This window comes from Pristiophorus japonicus, chromosome 16, assembly GCF_044704955.1.
Source record: "Pristiophorus japonicus isolate sPriJap1 chromosome 16, sPriJap1.hap1, whole genome shotgun sequence".
Taxonomy (NCBI): domain Eukaryota; kingdom Metazoa; phylum Chordata; class Chondrichthyes; family Pristiophoridae; genus Pristiophorus; species Pristiophorus japonicus.
The window spans coordinates 4226569-4243288 of NC_091992.1; the positions used below are offsets into that span (position 1 = coordinate 4226569).

At 53.3% G+C, this 16720-nt stretch overlaps 1 protein-coding gene across 1 annotated transcript; it reads left to right on the forward strand.

Moving 5' to 3' along the window:
• The first annotated feature begins 1717 nt into the window (after positions 1-1717).
• Positions 1718-13316, forward strand: LOC139226903 (cardiotrophin-2). Its single transcript, XM_070857997.1, has 4 exons — positions 1718-1876; positions 7879-7980; positions 8761-8928; positions 13134-13316. Exons 1-4 carry the CDS (start codon positions 1718-1720, stop codon positions 13314-13316), a joined length of 612 nt encoding a protein of 203 aa, XP_070714098.1.
• Positions 13317-16720: the final 3404 nt, after the last annotated feature.

Below are 16720 nucleotides of genomic sequence, written 5' to 3' on the forward strand. Positions count from 1 at the left end.
GAAGTCCTGCTACAACTGTACAGGGTATTGGTGAGGCCACACCTGGAGTACTGCGTGCATTTTGGTCTCCATATTTAGGAAGGATATACTTGCATTGGAGGCTGTTCAGAGAAGGTTCACTCGGTTGATTCTGGAGATGAGGGGGTTGTCTTATGAGGAAAGGTTGAGTAGGTTGGGCCTATACTCATTGGAGTTTAGAAGAATGAGAGGTGATCTTATCGAAACATATAAGATTCTGAGGGGGCTGGACAAGGTGGATGCAGAGAGGATATTTCCCTCATAGGGGAAACTAAAACTAGGGGACATAGTCTCAGAATAAGGGATCGCCCATTTAAAACTGAGATGAGGAGGAATTTCTTCTCTCAGAGGGTTGTAAATCTGTGGAATTCTCTGCCCCAGAGAGCTGTGAAGGCTGGGCCATTGAATATATTTAAGGTGGAGATAGACAGATTTTTGAGCAATAAGGGAATAAAGGGTTATGGGGAGCGGGCAGGGAAGTGGAGCTGAGTCCATGATCAGATCAGCCATGATCGTATTAAATGGTGGAGCAGGCTCGAGGGGCCGAATGGCTGACTCCTGCTCTTATTTCTGATGTTCTGATATATGTTCTTTCACCACCTCACGATGTCCCAAAGCACTTTACAGCCAATGAAGTACTTTTTGAAATGTAATATAGGAAACGTGGCAGAAAATTTGCACACAGCAAGCTCCCACAAACAGCAATGTGATTAATGGCCACATAATCTGTTTTAGTGATGTTGGTTGAGGGATAAACATTGGCTAGGACACCTGGGAGAAATTCCCTGCTCTTCGTCAAAATAAGAAAGACTGTGAGTTCTTTTATATACATCTGAGAGAGCAGACAGAGCCTCAGTTTAACACCTCATCTGAAAGACTGCCCCTCCGACAGTGCAGCGCTCCCTCAGCACTAACCCTCCAACAGTGCAGCACTCCCTCAGCACTACCCCTCCGACAGTGTGGTGCCCCCTCAGTACTGCCCCTCCGACAGTGCAGCACTCCCTCAGTACTGCCCCTCCGACAGTGCGGCACTCCCTCAGTACCGCCCCTCCGACAGTGCGGCGCTCCCTCAGTACTGCCCCTCCGACAGTGCGGCGCTCCCTCAGTACCGCCCCTCCGACAGTGCAGCGCTCCCTCAGTACTGCCCCTCCGACAGTGCGGCGCTCCCTCAGTACCGCCCCTCCGACAGTGCAGCGCTCCCTCAGTACTGCCCCTCCGACAGTGCAGCGCTCCCTCAGTACTAACCCTCCAACAGTGCAGCACTCCCTCAGCACTACCCCTCCGACAGTGTGGCGCCCCCTCAGTACTGCCCCTCCGACAGTGCAGCACTCCCTCAGTACTGCCCCTCCGACAGTGCGGCGCTCCCTCAGTACTGCCCCTCCGACAGTGCAGCGCTCCCTCAGTACCGCCCCTCCGACAGTGCGGCGCTCCCTCAGTACTGCCCCTCCGACAGTGCGGCGCTCCCTCAGTACCGCCCCTCCACTGTGCAGCACTCCACTGGAGTATCAGCCTAGATTTTTGTGCTCGAGTCTCTGGAGTGGGACTTGAACCCACGACCTTGTGACTCCGAGGCGAGAGAGAGAGCTGCCCACTGAATCCCGGCTGACACTGACTGGAAGATGATTGGTAGCATATAGGTTGCATGGCGATGTGTGAACTCTTTCGCTCACTCCTGAACAACCTTTGTCGATGTCTACAGATGGGTTTGATGGCCGGACTCTCGCTGTTCATTCTCTCAGTCACGCTCTTCGCTAATCCATCTTCAACCGATTCCAGCACCCTCAACATCACCTTTCAAAGGAGCCTGAACCTGTCCAGGAAAATCTTGCAGGATGTCCGAGATTTACTTCTAAAATATGTAAGGATCACAGTGACCCTGACATTGGGAGTGGGAGGGTCGTAGCCCAGGGCAACCGATGGTTGGCTGCAGATTTTGGGCCGCGGTCGCGTAGTGGATATGGGATTGGTCGATTGGTCTTAAGCTCAAAGCCCACCGTGGGAATTTGGGAAGTTCAATTCAATACATCTGGTAGTTTTTGGGTTGACAGCAGAAAAAGTGAGCATGAAATTGGTGGATCGTTGTTAAAACCCCATTGATGTCCTTCACCCCTGCCCAGTCTGGCCTACACGTGACTCCAGTCCACACCGGCCCACCAATGTCCTTCACCCCTGCCCAGTCTGGCCTGCACGTGACTCCAGTCCACACGGGCCCACCGATGTCCTTCACCCCTGCCCAGTCTGGCCTACACGTGACTCCAGTCCACACCGGCCCACCCATGTCCTTCACCCCTGCCCAGTCTGGCCTACACGTGACTCCAGTCCACACCGGCCCACCCATGTCCTTCACCCCTGCCCAGTCTGGCCTACACGTGACTCCAGTCCACACCAGCCCACCAATGTCCTTCACCCCTGCCCAGTCTGGCCTGCACGTGACTCCAGTCCACACGGGCAGTCTAATGCTCTACAGCAAGCCACCAGACGTAGAACAAATGCCACTGTTAAGTCCTGACTCTAATGTACTGACTTACACGAGACACAGGCTGAAGTCAGGGTCACTCAGGACCTGCACCTTTAATTCCAGCTCTCCAGTGCTGCACTTGCCTGAGACCTCCCTTTATATACCTCAGTGGGACAGGTATAGAGTGTCTCCTGCAAGTGCACCCCTGGTGGTAAGGTATGCTTATTGTTACAGGTCATATCCAGTTACAGTCATGTATAGCATGGTAAGATACAGTTATATACAGTAATGTGAGATACATGACATCACCCTCCCCCAAGGTCTTATTGCCTTTATAGATTCAGTCTCTCAGGTGGTCTACGCTCTCGCTTGGAGCGCCTTAGTTGTGGTTCAGTTGTTTGCCTTGGTGTCTGTGTTTCGCTCGGTGTGATTGCTGGTATCTCGCCTGGGCTGTCTGTTTCGCTCGGTGTGATTGCTGGTATCTCGCCTGGGCTGTCTATTGAGACTGCCCTTTCCTCAGGTTGTTCCACCTGTCTGTCCACCAGGTGTAGTGTGAGTTCCACATTGTAGTCTGCCTCTGGTTCTTCAGTGTTATCAGTGAATCTACTTTTTACTTGGTCTACATACCTCCGGCAGGTTTGGCCATTGTCTATTTGTACCACCAGTAGCATGTATCCCTCTTTGTCTGTTACTGTCCCTGCAAGCCATTTGGGACCCCAGCCATAGTTTAGCACAAACACTTTGTCCCCTATCTCATTCCACCTCCCCCTCGAATTTCCGTCATGGTACTCAGTTAGCTTTTGACGCCTAGCCTCAATAATTTCATGCATGTCTGGGAGGATTAACGAGAGCCTGGTCTTTAAGATTCGTTTCATCAATAGTTGCGCGGGGGGAACCCCAGTCAACGAATGCGGACGAGATCTGTATGGCAGCAGCAGTCGCGATAGGTGGCTCTGCAGCATGGGGCCTTGGATTCTGAGCATGCCTTGTTTAATGATCTGCACTGCTCGCTCCGCCTGGCCATTGGAGGCTGGCTTGAAAGGTGCCGGCTTAACGTGATTTACACCGTGGTCAACTATAAAATCGTGAAATTCTATGCTGGTGAAGCACGGACCATTATCACTGACCAATATGTCAGGAATGCTGTGCGTTGCAAACATGGTTCTGGGGCTCTCCACAGTGGTGGAGGTGGTGCTCGAGTTTAAAATGGTGCACTTGATCCATTTTGAAAATGCAACAACGACTACGAGGAACATTTTGCCCATGAATGGGCCCGCATAGTCTACATGCAACCGCGACCATGGTTTAGTGGGCCAGGGCCAGGGGCTTAGGGGGGCCTCCCTGGGGGCATTACTGAGTTGGGCACAAATGGTGCACCGACGGACGCAGAGCTCTAAGTCCGCGTCAATGCCAGGCCACCAGACGTGGGATCTGGCTATGGCCTTCATGAGAACGATCCCCGGGTGCTCGCAATGGAGCTCCCTGACAAACGCCTCCCTGCCTCGTAAGGGCATAACTACTCGGCTGCCCCACATCAGGCAGTCTGCCTGTCGTGAGAGTTCATGCATGCGCCTATGGAAGAGTTTGACCTCCTCGGGACAGGCATCGCGAGCCTCTGCCCAGTCACCGGTTAAAACGCATCTTTTAACTAGAGATAACGTGGGGTCGCTGGTCGTCCAGGCTCTGATTTGGCGAGCCGTCATGGGCGAACCTGTGGATTCAAAGTCATTGATTGTCATGACCATCTCACAGTCCTGTTCGTCGGACCCTTCTGTGGTCGCCAGGGGTAGCCTGCTGAGCGCGTCGGCACAGTTGTCTGTGCCTGGTCTGTGCCTTATCGTGTAGTCGTAGGACGCCAGCATGAGTGCCCACCGCTGAATGCGTGCCGAGGCGTTGCCGTTGATTGCCTTGCACTCGGATATTAGGGACGTGAGGGGTTTGTGGTCGGTTTCTAACGCAAACTTGGCCCCGAAAAGGTATAGGTGCATCTTTTTGACACTGTACACGCATGCAAGCGCCTACTTCTCAACCATACCGTACCCGCGTTCCGCACGCGAAAGTGACCTGGAAGCATAAGCAACGGGTTGCAATTTACCCGCATCATTGACGTGCTGTAAAACGTACCCGACCCCGTACGCTGACGCATCACACGTAAGGACTAACTTTTTACCTGGGTCAAAAAAGGCTAAAACACTCTTCGAACATAGAAGGTTGCGTGCCTTATTGAAGGCGCGTTCTTGGGCGTCCCCCCAAAACCAATCGCACCCCTTTCTGAGTAGCACATGGAAAGGCTCCAGCAGCGTGCTCAAGTTCTGCATAAAGTTCCCAAAGTAATTGAGTAGCCCGAGAAAGGGGCGCAGTTCCGAGACATTCCGGGGCCTGGGTGACAGGCGAATCGCTTCGGTTTTGGATTCGGTTGGGCGGATTCCATCAGCGGCAATCCTTCTGCCCAAAAATTCAACCGCAGGTGCGAGAAACAGACACTTGGATTTCTTAACTCTTAGGCCTACCCGATCCAATCGACTTAGTACTTCCTCAAGCTTGCGGAGATGAGAGTCGGTGTCCCTGCCCGTGACGAGTATGTCATCTTGAAACACAACCGTCCCCGGGATGGACTTGAGCAGACTCTCCATGTTGCGCTGGAATATAGCAGCTGCCGACCTGATGCTGAATGGGCATCGGTTGTACACAAAAAGGCCTCGATGTGTGTTGATGGTGGTGAGTAGCTTAGACTTTTCGGTCAGTTCTTGCATCATATACGCAGATGTGAGGTCAAGTTTCGAGAAAAGTTTTCCTCCAGCCAACGTGGCAAATAGGTCCTCCGCTCTGGGCAGCGGGTATTGGTCCTGTAGGGAGACTCTGTTTGTGGTAGACTTGTAATCCCCACAGATTCGCACGGATCCATCAGGCTTCATGACGGGGACGATGGGACTTGCCCAGTCGCTGAATTCCACGGGAGAAATTATGCCTTCCCGCAGAAGCTGGTCCAGTTCGTTTTCAATCTTTACCCTCATCACATAGGGCACAGCTCTGGCCTTGTGATGGACCGGTCTGGCATTCTGTGTGATGTAGATTCTAACTTTAGCCCCTTTGAAGGTGCCCACACCTGGCTGAAAGAGATGTTCAAAACGGCTTAGAACTGTTGAGCAGGAGGTCCGTTCCTCTGATGACATGGCGTGAACATCATCCCATTTCCAATTAAGTTCTGCTAGCCAGCTTCTCCCCAACAGGGCTGGGAGATCCCCGGGGACAATCCTCAGGGAAAGTCGGTTCACTGTCCCTTTGTGTGTGACTGAGAGCATGGCGCTGCCAAGGACTGGGACGATTTCTTTAGTATAGGTCCTTAGTTTGGTGTCGATCTTTGTGAGTTTTGGTCTGTTGCTTTTGTGCAGCCACAGCTGTTCAAATTGTTCAACGCTCATGAGGGATTGACTGGCCCCCGTGTCCAGTTCCATGTTGACGGGTATCCCATTGAGTAGAACCCTCATCATAATTGGAGGCGTCTTGGTGTAAGAACAGTGGACATTGATCGTGTTAACCCGCTGTGCCTCGGCGTCCCGTGCACTGTTCCAGCCGTCTTCTGGTCCGTTTTCTGACCCTTCCGATTCGTATACCAGCCGAGCTGCTGTTTTTCTGCACATGCGAGCCAGATGCCCTGTGTAGTTGCAGTTCCTGCAAATAGCATGCTGAAATTGACACACCCTGGTTGAGTGCCTTCCCCCACATCTCCAACACAGACCGTTTCCATTGTTTCCGAAGGATGAGCTGCGCCTGGCTGATCTCCCTTGAGCTTCTCTCAATCTGTTGTTGATTGCTCGCATTGTGGATTGATGAGGTGTGATCGGCCGTTCATGTGGCCCTTGATTTTGATGGCTTCTGGCGCCACTGTCTGCTGTTGAAGGCCTGCTCTCCTGCCTTTGTCTGTGTGTGGGGGTAGCGGTTTGTTTCACAATGTGAGCCCCTTGTTCCGATGCCTCGTTGGTTGTCGTACCCGAAGTATAGATCAGCCTCATTTCTTCTTCGCCTGCCAAGAACGTCTGTGCGACCAGTGCTGCTGCCTCTAGAGTCAAGTTCTTAGTCTCTATAAGCTTTTGGAATATGCCTGCGTGGCCTATTCCTTCAATAAAAAAGTCTCTCAGTACTTCTCTCCTTAGTTCATCGGGGAACTCACATGAACTAGCCAGCCTCCGAAATTCCGCCACGAAGTCGGGTATGCTCTGGCCCACACAGCGTCTGTAGTTGTAGAACCTGTGTCTGGCCATGTGTAGGCTGCTCGCTGGCTTCAGGTGGTCTCCCCCAGTGTGCTCAACTCCTCAAACGACTTGTTTGCTGGTTTCTCGGGTGCCAGCAGGTCTTTCATTAAAGCGTATGTTTTCGAGCCACAGCTGGTCAAGAGATGGGCTCTTCTCTTGTCTGCCTTATCGTCGCCCAGCCAGTCTTTGGTCACAAAGCTTTGCTGGCACCTTTCTATAAAATCATCCCAATTGTCTCCAGCATTGTATTTCTCATCTGAGCTGTTGGTAGCCATTCTGTGGATCCTGTAACTCGTCGCCACTGTTAAGTCCTGACTCTAATGTACTGACTTACACGAGACACATGCTGAAGTCAGGGTCACTCAGGACCTGCACCTTTAATTCCAGCTCTCCAGTGCTGCACTTGCCTGAGACCTCTCTTTATATACCACAGTGGGACAGGTATGGAGTGTCTCCTGCAAGTGCACCCCTGGTGGTAAGGTATGCTTATTGTTACAGGTCATATCCAGTTACAGTCATGTATAGCGTGGTAAGATACAGTTATATACAGTAATGTGAGATACATGACAGAAACAGAGCACGAAAAGGTCCATCACCACATCTCATGAGAGGATAGATAGATTTTTGAACGATAAGGGAGTCGAGGGTTATGGGGAGCGGGCGGGGAAGTGGAGCTGAGGCCAGGATCAGATCAGCCATGATCTTATTGAATGGTGGAGCAGGCTCGAGGGGCCGTATGGCCGACTCCTGCTCCTATTTCTTATGTTCTTATAGAGAGAAACTATTCCCTCTGGTGGAAGGAGTCCAGAGCAAGGGGCAGAACTTTAAAATTAGAGCCCGGCCGTTCAGGGTGATGTCAGGAAGCACTTCTTCACACAAAGGGCCGTGGGAATCGGGAACTCTCTCCCCCAAAAAAGCTGGGGGTCAATTGGAGCTTTCAAGACGGTGACCAATAGATTTTTGGTGGGTCAGGGGATCGAGGGATATGGAGCGAAGGCGGGTCGGTGGAGTTGAGGTAAAATCAGACATGATCGGATCAAATTATAGAACTGGCTCGAGGGGCTGAATGGCCTCCTCCTATTCCTATATTTCAGGTTTGGAGGAATAGCAAGAATTATTTTCTAACCAGATCTTGTTTTTTGATTGAAGAAACACGAGAAAATTGGAAGCTCTTCTTTTGAAGATTACAACATGATCTTGAGCAGCTTGCCACGTTGTAGTATCGTGTACCGCTATTGGCTGCACATGCAGGTAGGGACGGCTGCAGTTCTGTTCATTCATTGTTAATCCATTAACTGCCCCCCTCCCCAATCACCCCCCCCACACAATCACCCCCTCCCACCACCGCAATTGACCCCCCCATCCCCCACTCACCCCCCTAATTACCCCCATCCACCACTCACCACCAACCCCATCAGACTCCCCATCCCATAATCGCCCCCCCCACCCCACCAATCACCCCCTGAATCACCCCCTAGCCCCTCAATCCCCCCCGCCAATCACCCGTCACCCCCTCTTGCTGTTACCCTGCCCCCAATCATCCCCCATCCTCATCACCCCCAATCACCCTCCACCTCCCTCCCCAATCACCCCCCTAATCACCCTCCCTCCCCCTCCCCAATCACCTCCCAGTCACCCCCCATCCCCCAGTCACCCCCTATCCTCATCACCCCCAATCCCCCCATCACTCCTCCATCCCCCTCCCCAATCACCCCCCTAATCACCCTCCCACCCCCTCCCCAATCACCTCCCAGTCACCCCCCATCCCCCAGTCACCCCCTATCCTCATCACCCCCAATCACCCCTCCATCCCCCTCCCCAATCACCCCCCTAATCACCCTCCCACCCCCTCCCCAATCACCTCCCAGTCACTCCCCCATCCCCCAGTCACCCGCTATCCCCCCATCACCCCTCCATCCCCCTCCCCAATCACCCCCCACCCCCTAGCCCCCAATTACCCTCCCACCCCCTCCCCTATCCCCCCAATCACCCCCCATCTCCCCAATCACTCCTCTCTCTGGCTGTTTGCAGGATGTGGAGCGATTAATGTTGAACGCCAAGGATCTCTATGTCTTTTGGATACACGTGGATTTTAAACGCATCGATGAGCTTCGAGACTGTCAGGAATCGGCAGTGAGCAAGTCCATGGAAGGGGTTTCCCTCGACCTGCGAGATTTAATCTCACAGCTCAGCTCCCAGGTACAGGCGCGGGCGGGGCGGGGTGGGAGAGAGGGATGGAGTGTCTGATCTCCATCCGCAGGCCGCGATAGACGCAGAGTGTGACTTGGCGGGAGCGGGGGGCCGCCGGGGTAACGGGGCCGTGCTCCGCGACTCGCGAGTCTCCGCTCGGTGTGGTTTTCAGACGACCTGATACGTTATTCTCTGCACCGTTTACTAATTACTGGGGAGCGATTCTCTGGCTCGATGGGAGTGTTCCAGCCTTGGAGCCAGAAGGTTCAGGGTTTGATCCCCGCTCCCGACAGTTCCGGCGAGTGCAGACCGGAGCTCTGGCTCGGAATTCCGGGTTGACATCCAGCAGGATCCTGGTGTTCAGTGTGTGTGGGGCCCCGCTCACTGTTGAGGGGGTCCATAGACCCCTCCTGCCGTGTAGAGCTAACCACTGCCTCGGTTAAAGCTGGTCACAGAAGGAGCGTTCACTGTTAATCAGCCCGCCAATCCTCCCACTGTTTCACACGGTTCTCCAAGGGACCAGTGCGGGAAGAAACGAGAATGACAGACAGTAATAACGACTTCATTTTGTTAACTCGTTTATCGAGGCCGCTCTCACCCACCTGTACCTCGAAATTGCAATCGGGACACAAATAACAACAGTTTGCATTTATATAGTGCCTTTAATGTAGTAAATATCCCAGGGCGCTTCACAGGAGCGTAAATCAAACAAGATTTAACCCCGAGCCACAGGAGGAGATATTGGGCATGTGACCAAAAGCTCAGTGAAAGAGGTCGGTTTTAAAGAGAATCTTAAAGGTGGAGAGAGAGGCGGAGAGGTTTAGGGAGGGAGTTCCAGAGCTTGGGGCCCAGGCAGCTGAAGGCACGGCCACCGATGGTGGAACGATGGATACTGGCGGTGGACAAAAGGCCAAAATTGGCAGAGTGCGGAGATCTCGGAGGGTTCTCGGCAATGTTCCCTGTAATTTTTGGCACTGTAATGTATACACCCGTGAGTATACTTATGGGTCAGTAGAGCCGTTGCATTGTGAGTGGCTGAGCCAGTCATGTGATGTTCACAAGACTCAATAAAACCCCGGTCCGTTGGGTTCGGGGGACCCACGATGGGGCAGGTGGTTGTGAGCCTGGTGGATGAATCGGTAATGTGTAGTGTGATTGTTAAACCTTTGTTAATAAACCAACTTGTTCTTAATAGCAATGTGTTGCTATGGATTCTTAAGCAAAGAACCCATGAAGCAAATACATGACAGTGCGTGCGGCCCCCATTCACGGTTTTTCTCATTGAAATGTTGGCAAGTCGGCTGCATGGGATCCCTGGAGCGCTGTGCGGTCGGGCATCTTACAGGCATCATTGGTTGTGGGGCCAAAGGGGTTACAGAGATCGGGAAGGGTGTAGGGGCTGGAGGAGGTTACAGAGATAGGGAGGGATGTAGGGGCTGGAGGAGGTTACAGAGATAGGGAGGGGTGTAGGGCTGGAGGAAGTTACAGAGATAGGGAGGGATGCAGAGGCTGGAGGGGCTTACAGAGATAGGGAGGGGTGTAGGGGCTGGAGGAGGTTACAGAGATAGGGAGGGGTGTAGGGCTGGAGGAAGTTATAAAGATAGGGAGGGGTGTAGGGGCTGGAGGGGCTTACAGAGATAGAGAGGGATGTAGGGCTGGAGGAGGTTACAGAGATAGGGAGGGGTGTAGGGCTGGAGGAAGTTATAGAGATAGGGAGGGGTGTAGGGGCTGGAGGGGCTTACAGAGATAGGGAGGGGTGTAGGGCTGGAGGAGGTTACAGAGATAGGGAGGGGTATAGGGCTGGAGGAAGTTACAGAGATAGGGAGCGGTGTAGAGGCTGGAGGGGCTTACAGAGATAGGGAGGGGTGTAGGGGCTGGAAGGGGTTACAGAGATAAGGAGGGGTGTATGGGTTGGAGGGGGTTACAGAGCCAGGGAGGGTTGTAGGGGCTGGAGAGGTTTCAGAGATAGGGAGGGGTGTAGGGGCTGGAAGGGGTTACAGAGATAGGAAGGGGTGTAGGGGCTGGAGGAGGCTACAGAGCTAGGGAGGGGTGTAGGGGCTGGAGGGGGTTACAGAGATAGGGAGGTGTGTCGGGGCTGGAGGGGGTTACAGAGTTAGGGAGGGGTGTAGGGTTGGAGGAGGTTACAGAGATAGGGAGGGGTGTAGGGGCTGGAGGAGGTTACAGAGATAGGGAGGGGTGTAGGGTTGGAGGAGGTTTACAGAGATAGGGAGGTGTGTAGGGGCTGGAGGAGGTTACAGAGATAAGGAGGGGCGAGGGCCATGGAGGGATATATACATCATAGGACCCCAATCGGCTGCCCTTGTCCTTCTCGATGGTAGAGGTCGTGGGTTTGGGAGGTGCTACTGTGCATCTTGTGGATGGTACACACTGCAGCCACGGTGCGCCGGTGGTGGAGGGAGTGAATGTTGAAGGTGGGGGATGAGGGGCCAATGGAGCGGCTGCTTTGTCCTGGATGGTGTCGAGCTTCTCGAGTGTTGTTGAAGATTCATTCATCCAGGCAAGTGGAGAGTATTCCATCACACTCCTGACTTGTGTCTTGTAGATGGTGGAAAGGCTTTGGGGAGTCAGGAGGTGAGACACTCACCACAGAATAACCGGAAGAAGAGTGCAAAATAAAATATTCCTTATAGCTAAAGTCAGCAATGAGCAACAGCCCTGAGTTGTTGGAAAATGTAATGAATTGTATGGAATTACATAGAATGTACAGCAGAGGAATGGCCCCCTCCCACCCTCTCCATCTCCCCCCATCACCATATCCTTCTATTCCTTTCTCCCCCATGTGTTTATCCAGCCTCCCCTTAAATACATCGATACTATTCACCTCAACCCCTCCCTGTGGCAGCGAGTTCCACATTCTCACCCCGCTCTGGGTAAAGAAGTTTCTCCCGAATTCCCCATTGGATTTATTAGTGACTGTCTGATATTGATGGCCCCGAGTTCTGGTCTCCCCACAAGTGGGAACATCTTCTCTACGTTTACCCGATCCAACCCTTTCATAATCTTAAAGCCTTCTATCAGCTCACCCTCAGCCTTCTCTTTTCTAGAGAAAGCAGCACCAGCTTGTTCAGTCTTACCCGATAATTATAACCTCTCAGTTCTGGTACCATGCTTGTAAACCTGTCTTGCACTTTCTCCAGTGCTTCCATATCCCTGTTGTAATATGGAGACCGGAACTGTACACAGTGCGCCGTGTGGTCTAACCAAGGGTCGATACCGGTTTAACATAACCGCTCTGCTTTCCCATTCTATCCCTCTGGAAATGAACCCCAGTGCTGGGTTTGCTTATTTTATGGCCTTATTAACCTGCGTCATAAATCCCTCCGTGGCCTCCCTATCTCTGTAATCTCCTCCGGCCCCACATCCCCCGAGATCTCCGTGCTCCTCTAATTCTACCCTCTTGAGCATTCCCCGATTATAATCGCTCCACCATCGGTGGCCGTGCCTTCAGCTGCCTGGGCCCCAAGCTCTGGAACTCCCTTCCTAAACCTCTCCGCCTCTGACCAAGTTTTTGTCACCTGTCCTAATTTCTCCCTCTGTGGCTCGGTGTCCATTCGTTTTGTCTTATAACGCTCCTGTGATGCCCCATGGGAGGTTTCACTACATTAAAGGCACTATATAAATACAAGTTGTTGTTGCGTCGGTACTTTGTGATTTATGAATCTGTACCCCTTGACCCCCTGGCTCTGTACCCCACCTGGCCCTGTACCCCCAGAACCCCCCAGCCCTGTACCCCCCAGACCCCCTGGCCCTGTACCCCCAGACCCCCTGGCCCTGTACCCCCAGACCCCCTGGCCTTGTACCCCAGACCGCCCCCCCGGCCCTGTACCCCCAGGCCCCCAAGTCTCTGTACCCCCCCTGCTCTGTACCCCCAGACACTCCTGGCCCTGTACCCCAGACCCCCCTGGTCCTGTACCCCAGACCCCCCCGACTTTGTACCCCCAGACCCCCTGGCCCTGTACCCCAGACCCCCCCGGCCCTGTACCCCTAACCCCCACGTCTCTGTACTCACCCCCCGGCCCTGTACCCCAGACCCCCCGGCTCTGTACCCTCAGACCCCCCTGGCCCTGTACCCCAGACCCCCGTGGCTCTGTACCCCTAACCCCCCACGTCTCTGTACTCACCCCCCGACCCTGTACCCCAGACCCCCCGGCCCTGTACCCCATTCACACCCTGTATTATTTGTATGTTTGCAGCTCTCAGCCCTGAACAGCACCTCCCCCGACCCCCCGGACCTGATGCTGCCTCACACTGTCCTCAACCCAGCTTACGAATGGCACAGCAAGCTGCAAGGCTACATCATCTTCCGGGACCTGGAGACCTACCTGAACAAAGTGGTGCGCGACTTCACACTCCTAAAGACCAAGTACCGGGAGTGAAGGGGAGCTCACTCCGGGAGTGAAGGGGAGCTCACTCCTGCTCAAGCTTCAGTGTTTGAATGAGATTGAATTAAAACTTTTACAAAACTTACTGTGCTGAATCATCAATAAAGGTTTGCAGCCTCTCTGATATTGTCGGTGCTGTTTCAGTCTCTGAACTTGAGATGAAAATCTTCTGTAAATTCAAGTCTTGCACAAGATAGAAGATGCTTTTTGCTAATATATTCCTGGAAAATGAATATTTATTGCCCACCTGGAGTTGCCCTGAGGGCAGTTAAAGGTCAACCCCGCTGGTGTGAGACTGGAGTCACCTATAGGCCAGACCGGGTAAGGACATTTGGGAACCCGCTGGGTTTATGATAATTCAACAGCTTCATGATCACCTTTACTGATCGGAGAATTTTATTTCCAAATTTGTTTTCAAACCGAGGTCCGGGGGGAGATTTGAACTTAAGTTCAGACCTGAACAGGGAGCTGGGGGGGGCAGAACTGACTGCCCCCCCCCCCCCACTCCCTCCCTCGCCCATTGCCCCGAACCCCCTCCCAATGGTCTCGCCCCCGACGATACGCTGAAACTCCTCTCTCTCTGTCGGCCCAGTTCCCAGTGGCTGTCGACCCACAGGGCCAAAGTTCCCAGAGCTTTGCACCAATGCAGTGTCAGTGGGATAACTGCTGGCACACTCAGGCTGCACAACATCCAGGCTCACTCCTGGGCACAGAGAAAGGAACTTTACTCCCCATCTAATCAGAGGGTGTGTGAGAGTGTGTGTGTGAGTGTGAGAGTGTGTGAGAGAGAGTGAGTGAGAGAGTGTGTGAGAGAGAGTGAGTGTGAGTGTGAGAGTGTGCGTGTGAGAGAGAGAGTGTGAGTGTGAGAGAGAGAGTGTGAGTGTGAGAGAGAGGGTGTGTGAGAGGGAGTGCGTGTGTGTGTGTGGGAGTGAGAGTAAAAGTGTGAGAGAGAGTGTGTGAGAGAGAGAGTGAGAGTGAGTGTGTGTGTGAGAGAGAGTGAGTGTGAGAGTGAGTGTGTGTGAGTGAGTGAGAGAGTGAGTGTGTGTGAGAGTGAGAGAGACTGTGAGAGAGAGAGTGTGTGAGAGAGTGTGTGAGAGTGAGAGAGTGTGTGAGAGTGTGTGTGAATGAGAGTGAGTGTGTGTGAGAATGTGTGTGTGAGAGTGAGAGTGTGTGAGAGAGAGTGTGTGTGAGAGTGAGAGAGACTGTGAGAGTGAGAGAGTGAGTGAGAGAGTGTGTGAGAGAGTGAGTGTGTGTGTGAGAGTGAGTGAGAGTGAGTGTGTGTGTGAGTGAGAGAGTGAGTGTGTGAGAGTGAGAGAGTGTGTGTGTGAGAGTGAGTGTGTGTGTGAGTGAGAGTGTGTGAGAGTGAGTGTGTGTGAGAGAGTGAGTGTGTGTGAGAGTGTGTGAGAGAGTGAGAATGTGTGAGAGTGAGTGTGTGTGAATTAGAGTGAGAGTGAGTGTGTGTGAATGAGAGTGAGAGTGAGTGTGTGTGTGTGTGAGAGAGTGAGTGTGTGTGAGTGTGTGTGTGTGAGAGTGAGTGTGCGTGAGTGAGTGTGTGTGAGAGTGAGAGTGTGTGTGTGTGTGAGAGTGAGTGTGTGTGTGTGTGTGAGAGAGTGAGTGTGTGAGAGTGAGTGTGTGTGTGTGAGAGTGAGAGAGTGAGTGAATGTGTGTGAGAGTGAGTGTGTGTGTGTGAGTGAGTGAGAGTGTGTGAGAGTGAGAGAGTGTGAGAGAGAGTGTGTGAGAGTGAGTGAGTGTGTGTGAGAGTGAGAGTGAGTGAATGTGTGTGAGAGTGAGTGAGTGTGTGTGAGTGAGTGAGAGTGAGTGTGTGTGAGTGAGTGAGAGTGAGTGTGTGAGTGAGTGTGTGAGAGTGAGAGAGTGTGAGAGAGAGTGTGTGAGAGTGAGTGAGTGTGTGTGAGAGTGAGAGAGTGAGTGAATGTGTGTGAGAGTGAGTGTGTGTGTGTGAGTGAGTGAGAGTGAGAGTGAGTGAGAGAGTGTGTGTGAGAGTGAGTGTGTGTGTGTGTGAGAGAGAGTGAGTGTGTGTGAGTGAGTGAGTGAGAGTGAGAGTGAGTGTGTGTGTGTGAGTGACCCGTTGCTGTTGGGGACACTGTGCCATGCGGGATACTGACTCCACTTTAATACGTTCAGTTTGTCACCCGCTGGGAATTAAATCTCTGGAATGAGTCGAACCTTGCGTTGTGTGTTGTGTGAGTTTGCTCACAGAATGCGTTAGCGCGGCTCGGGGGGGATCACTCCGGCCCGGAAGCTCAGGCTGTTTCTGTCCGTTCTCCGCCAAGGGATCACTTTGCCCGAGTCCCCAGCGCTATATTGGTCCACTGGGCCCGAGCGCCCTCGGGTACGTGTATCGGGCCGGTGTTGGGAACGTGCCGAGTTTCCTGCTTTCGGGGACACAGGGATTGGGACCAGGATTCCTCGCATTCCCCTGTTACCATCCCGGTAATCACCTGGTGCAACAATGAGAGAGCCTGGGTACAGAGGGAGGCCATTCAGCCCCTCCAACATCCCGTCAGATCCTGGCTCACCCGCACCGCAACTCCACTTACCCACCTTCCACAGGTGGGGAGAGTGGGGTAAATGGGGGGAGGGGATAGTGGGGTAAATGGGGTGGTGGGGGAGGGGATAGTGGGGTAAATGGGGTGGTGGGGGATAGTGGGGTAAATGGGGGAGGGGATAGTGGGGTAAATGGAGTGGTGGGGAAGGGGATAGTGGGGTAAATAGGGGAGGGAATAGTGGGGTAAATGGGGTGGTGGGGGCGGGGTTAGTGGGGTAAATGGGGGAGGGATAGTGGGGTAAATGGGGGGAGGGGATAGTGGGGTAAATGGAGTGGTGGGGGCGGGGATAGTGGGGTAAATGGGGGAAGGGATAGTGGGGTAAATGGGGGGAGGGGATAGTGGGGTAAATGGGGAGGTGATAGTGGGGTAAATGGGGGAGGGGGAGTTGTGGTAGGGGGAGGGGAGGATGGATGGGAGAATGTGGGGGAGGGGAGGGAGTGGGAGAGGGGTAAATTGGGTTCTGGGGAGAGTGCGGGGACCGATGTGGGGTGGGCGTGAGTGGGGTAAATGGGGTGGTGGGTTTGGGGGCGAGGGGGAGAATGGGGTGGGGGTCCGATGGGCTTTGGGACCCTCTCCTGTCAATGATTGTTACAGGATGCTGCCCCAGTGAGGAGTGATTGTTGGGTGGGTGGGTTTCGGGGAGCTCCCTGATGGACTCACGGTGAATGTGAACTATCCGCCATCTGTTAAATAACCTGGAGCAGGGGATATTGTGCGAAGATATTTCTGGCCATTAATTGAGAGCAGGAGTTTAATAGTCTGCTTTAATTTCTACAGAAAAGCATCGTATTGATTCTGAAAGCGTGTGCACGGTTTATTGAGGAGAGCGTG

Excerpts from the sequence above, each read along its gene's own strand:
- LOC139226903 (XM_070857997.1), top strand. The coding sequence starts at position 1,718 with ATGGGTTTGATGGCCGGACTCTCGCTGTTCATTCTCTCAGTCACGCTC. Across the intron at positions 1,877-7,878 it reads GAGATTTACTTCTAAAATAT|AAACACGAGAAAATTGGAAG; the intron begins GTAAGGATCACA and ends TTTTGATTGAAG. Across the intron at positions 7,981-8,760 it reads GCTATTGGCTGCACATGCAG|GATGTGGAGCGATTAATGTT; the intron begins GTAGGGACGGCT and ends GGCTGTTTGCAG.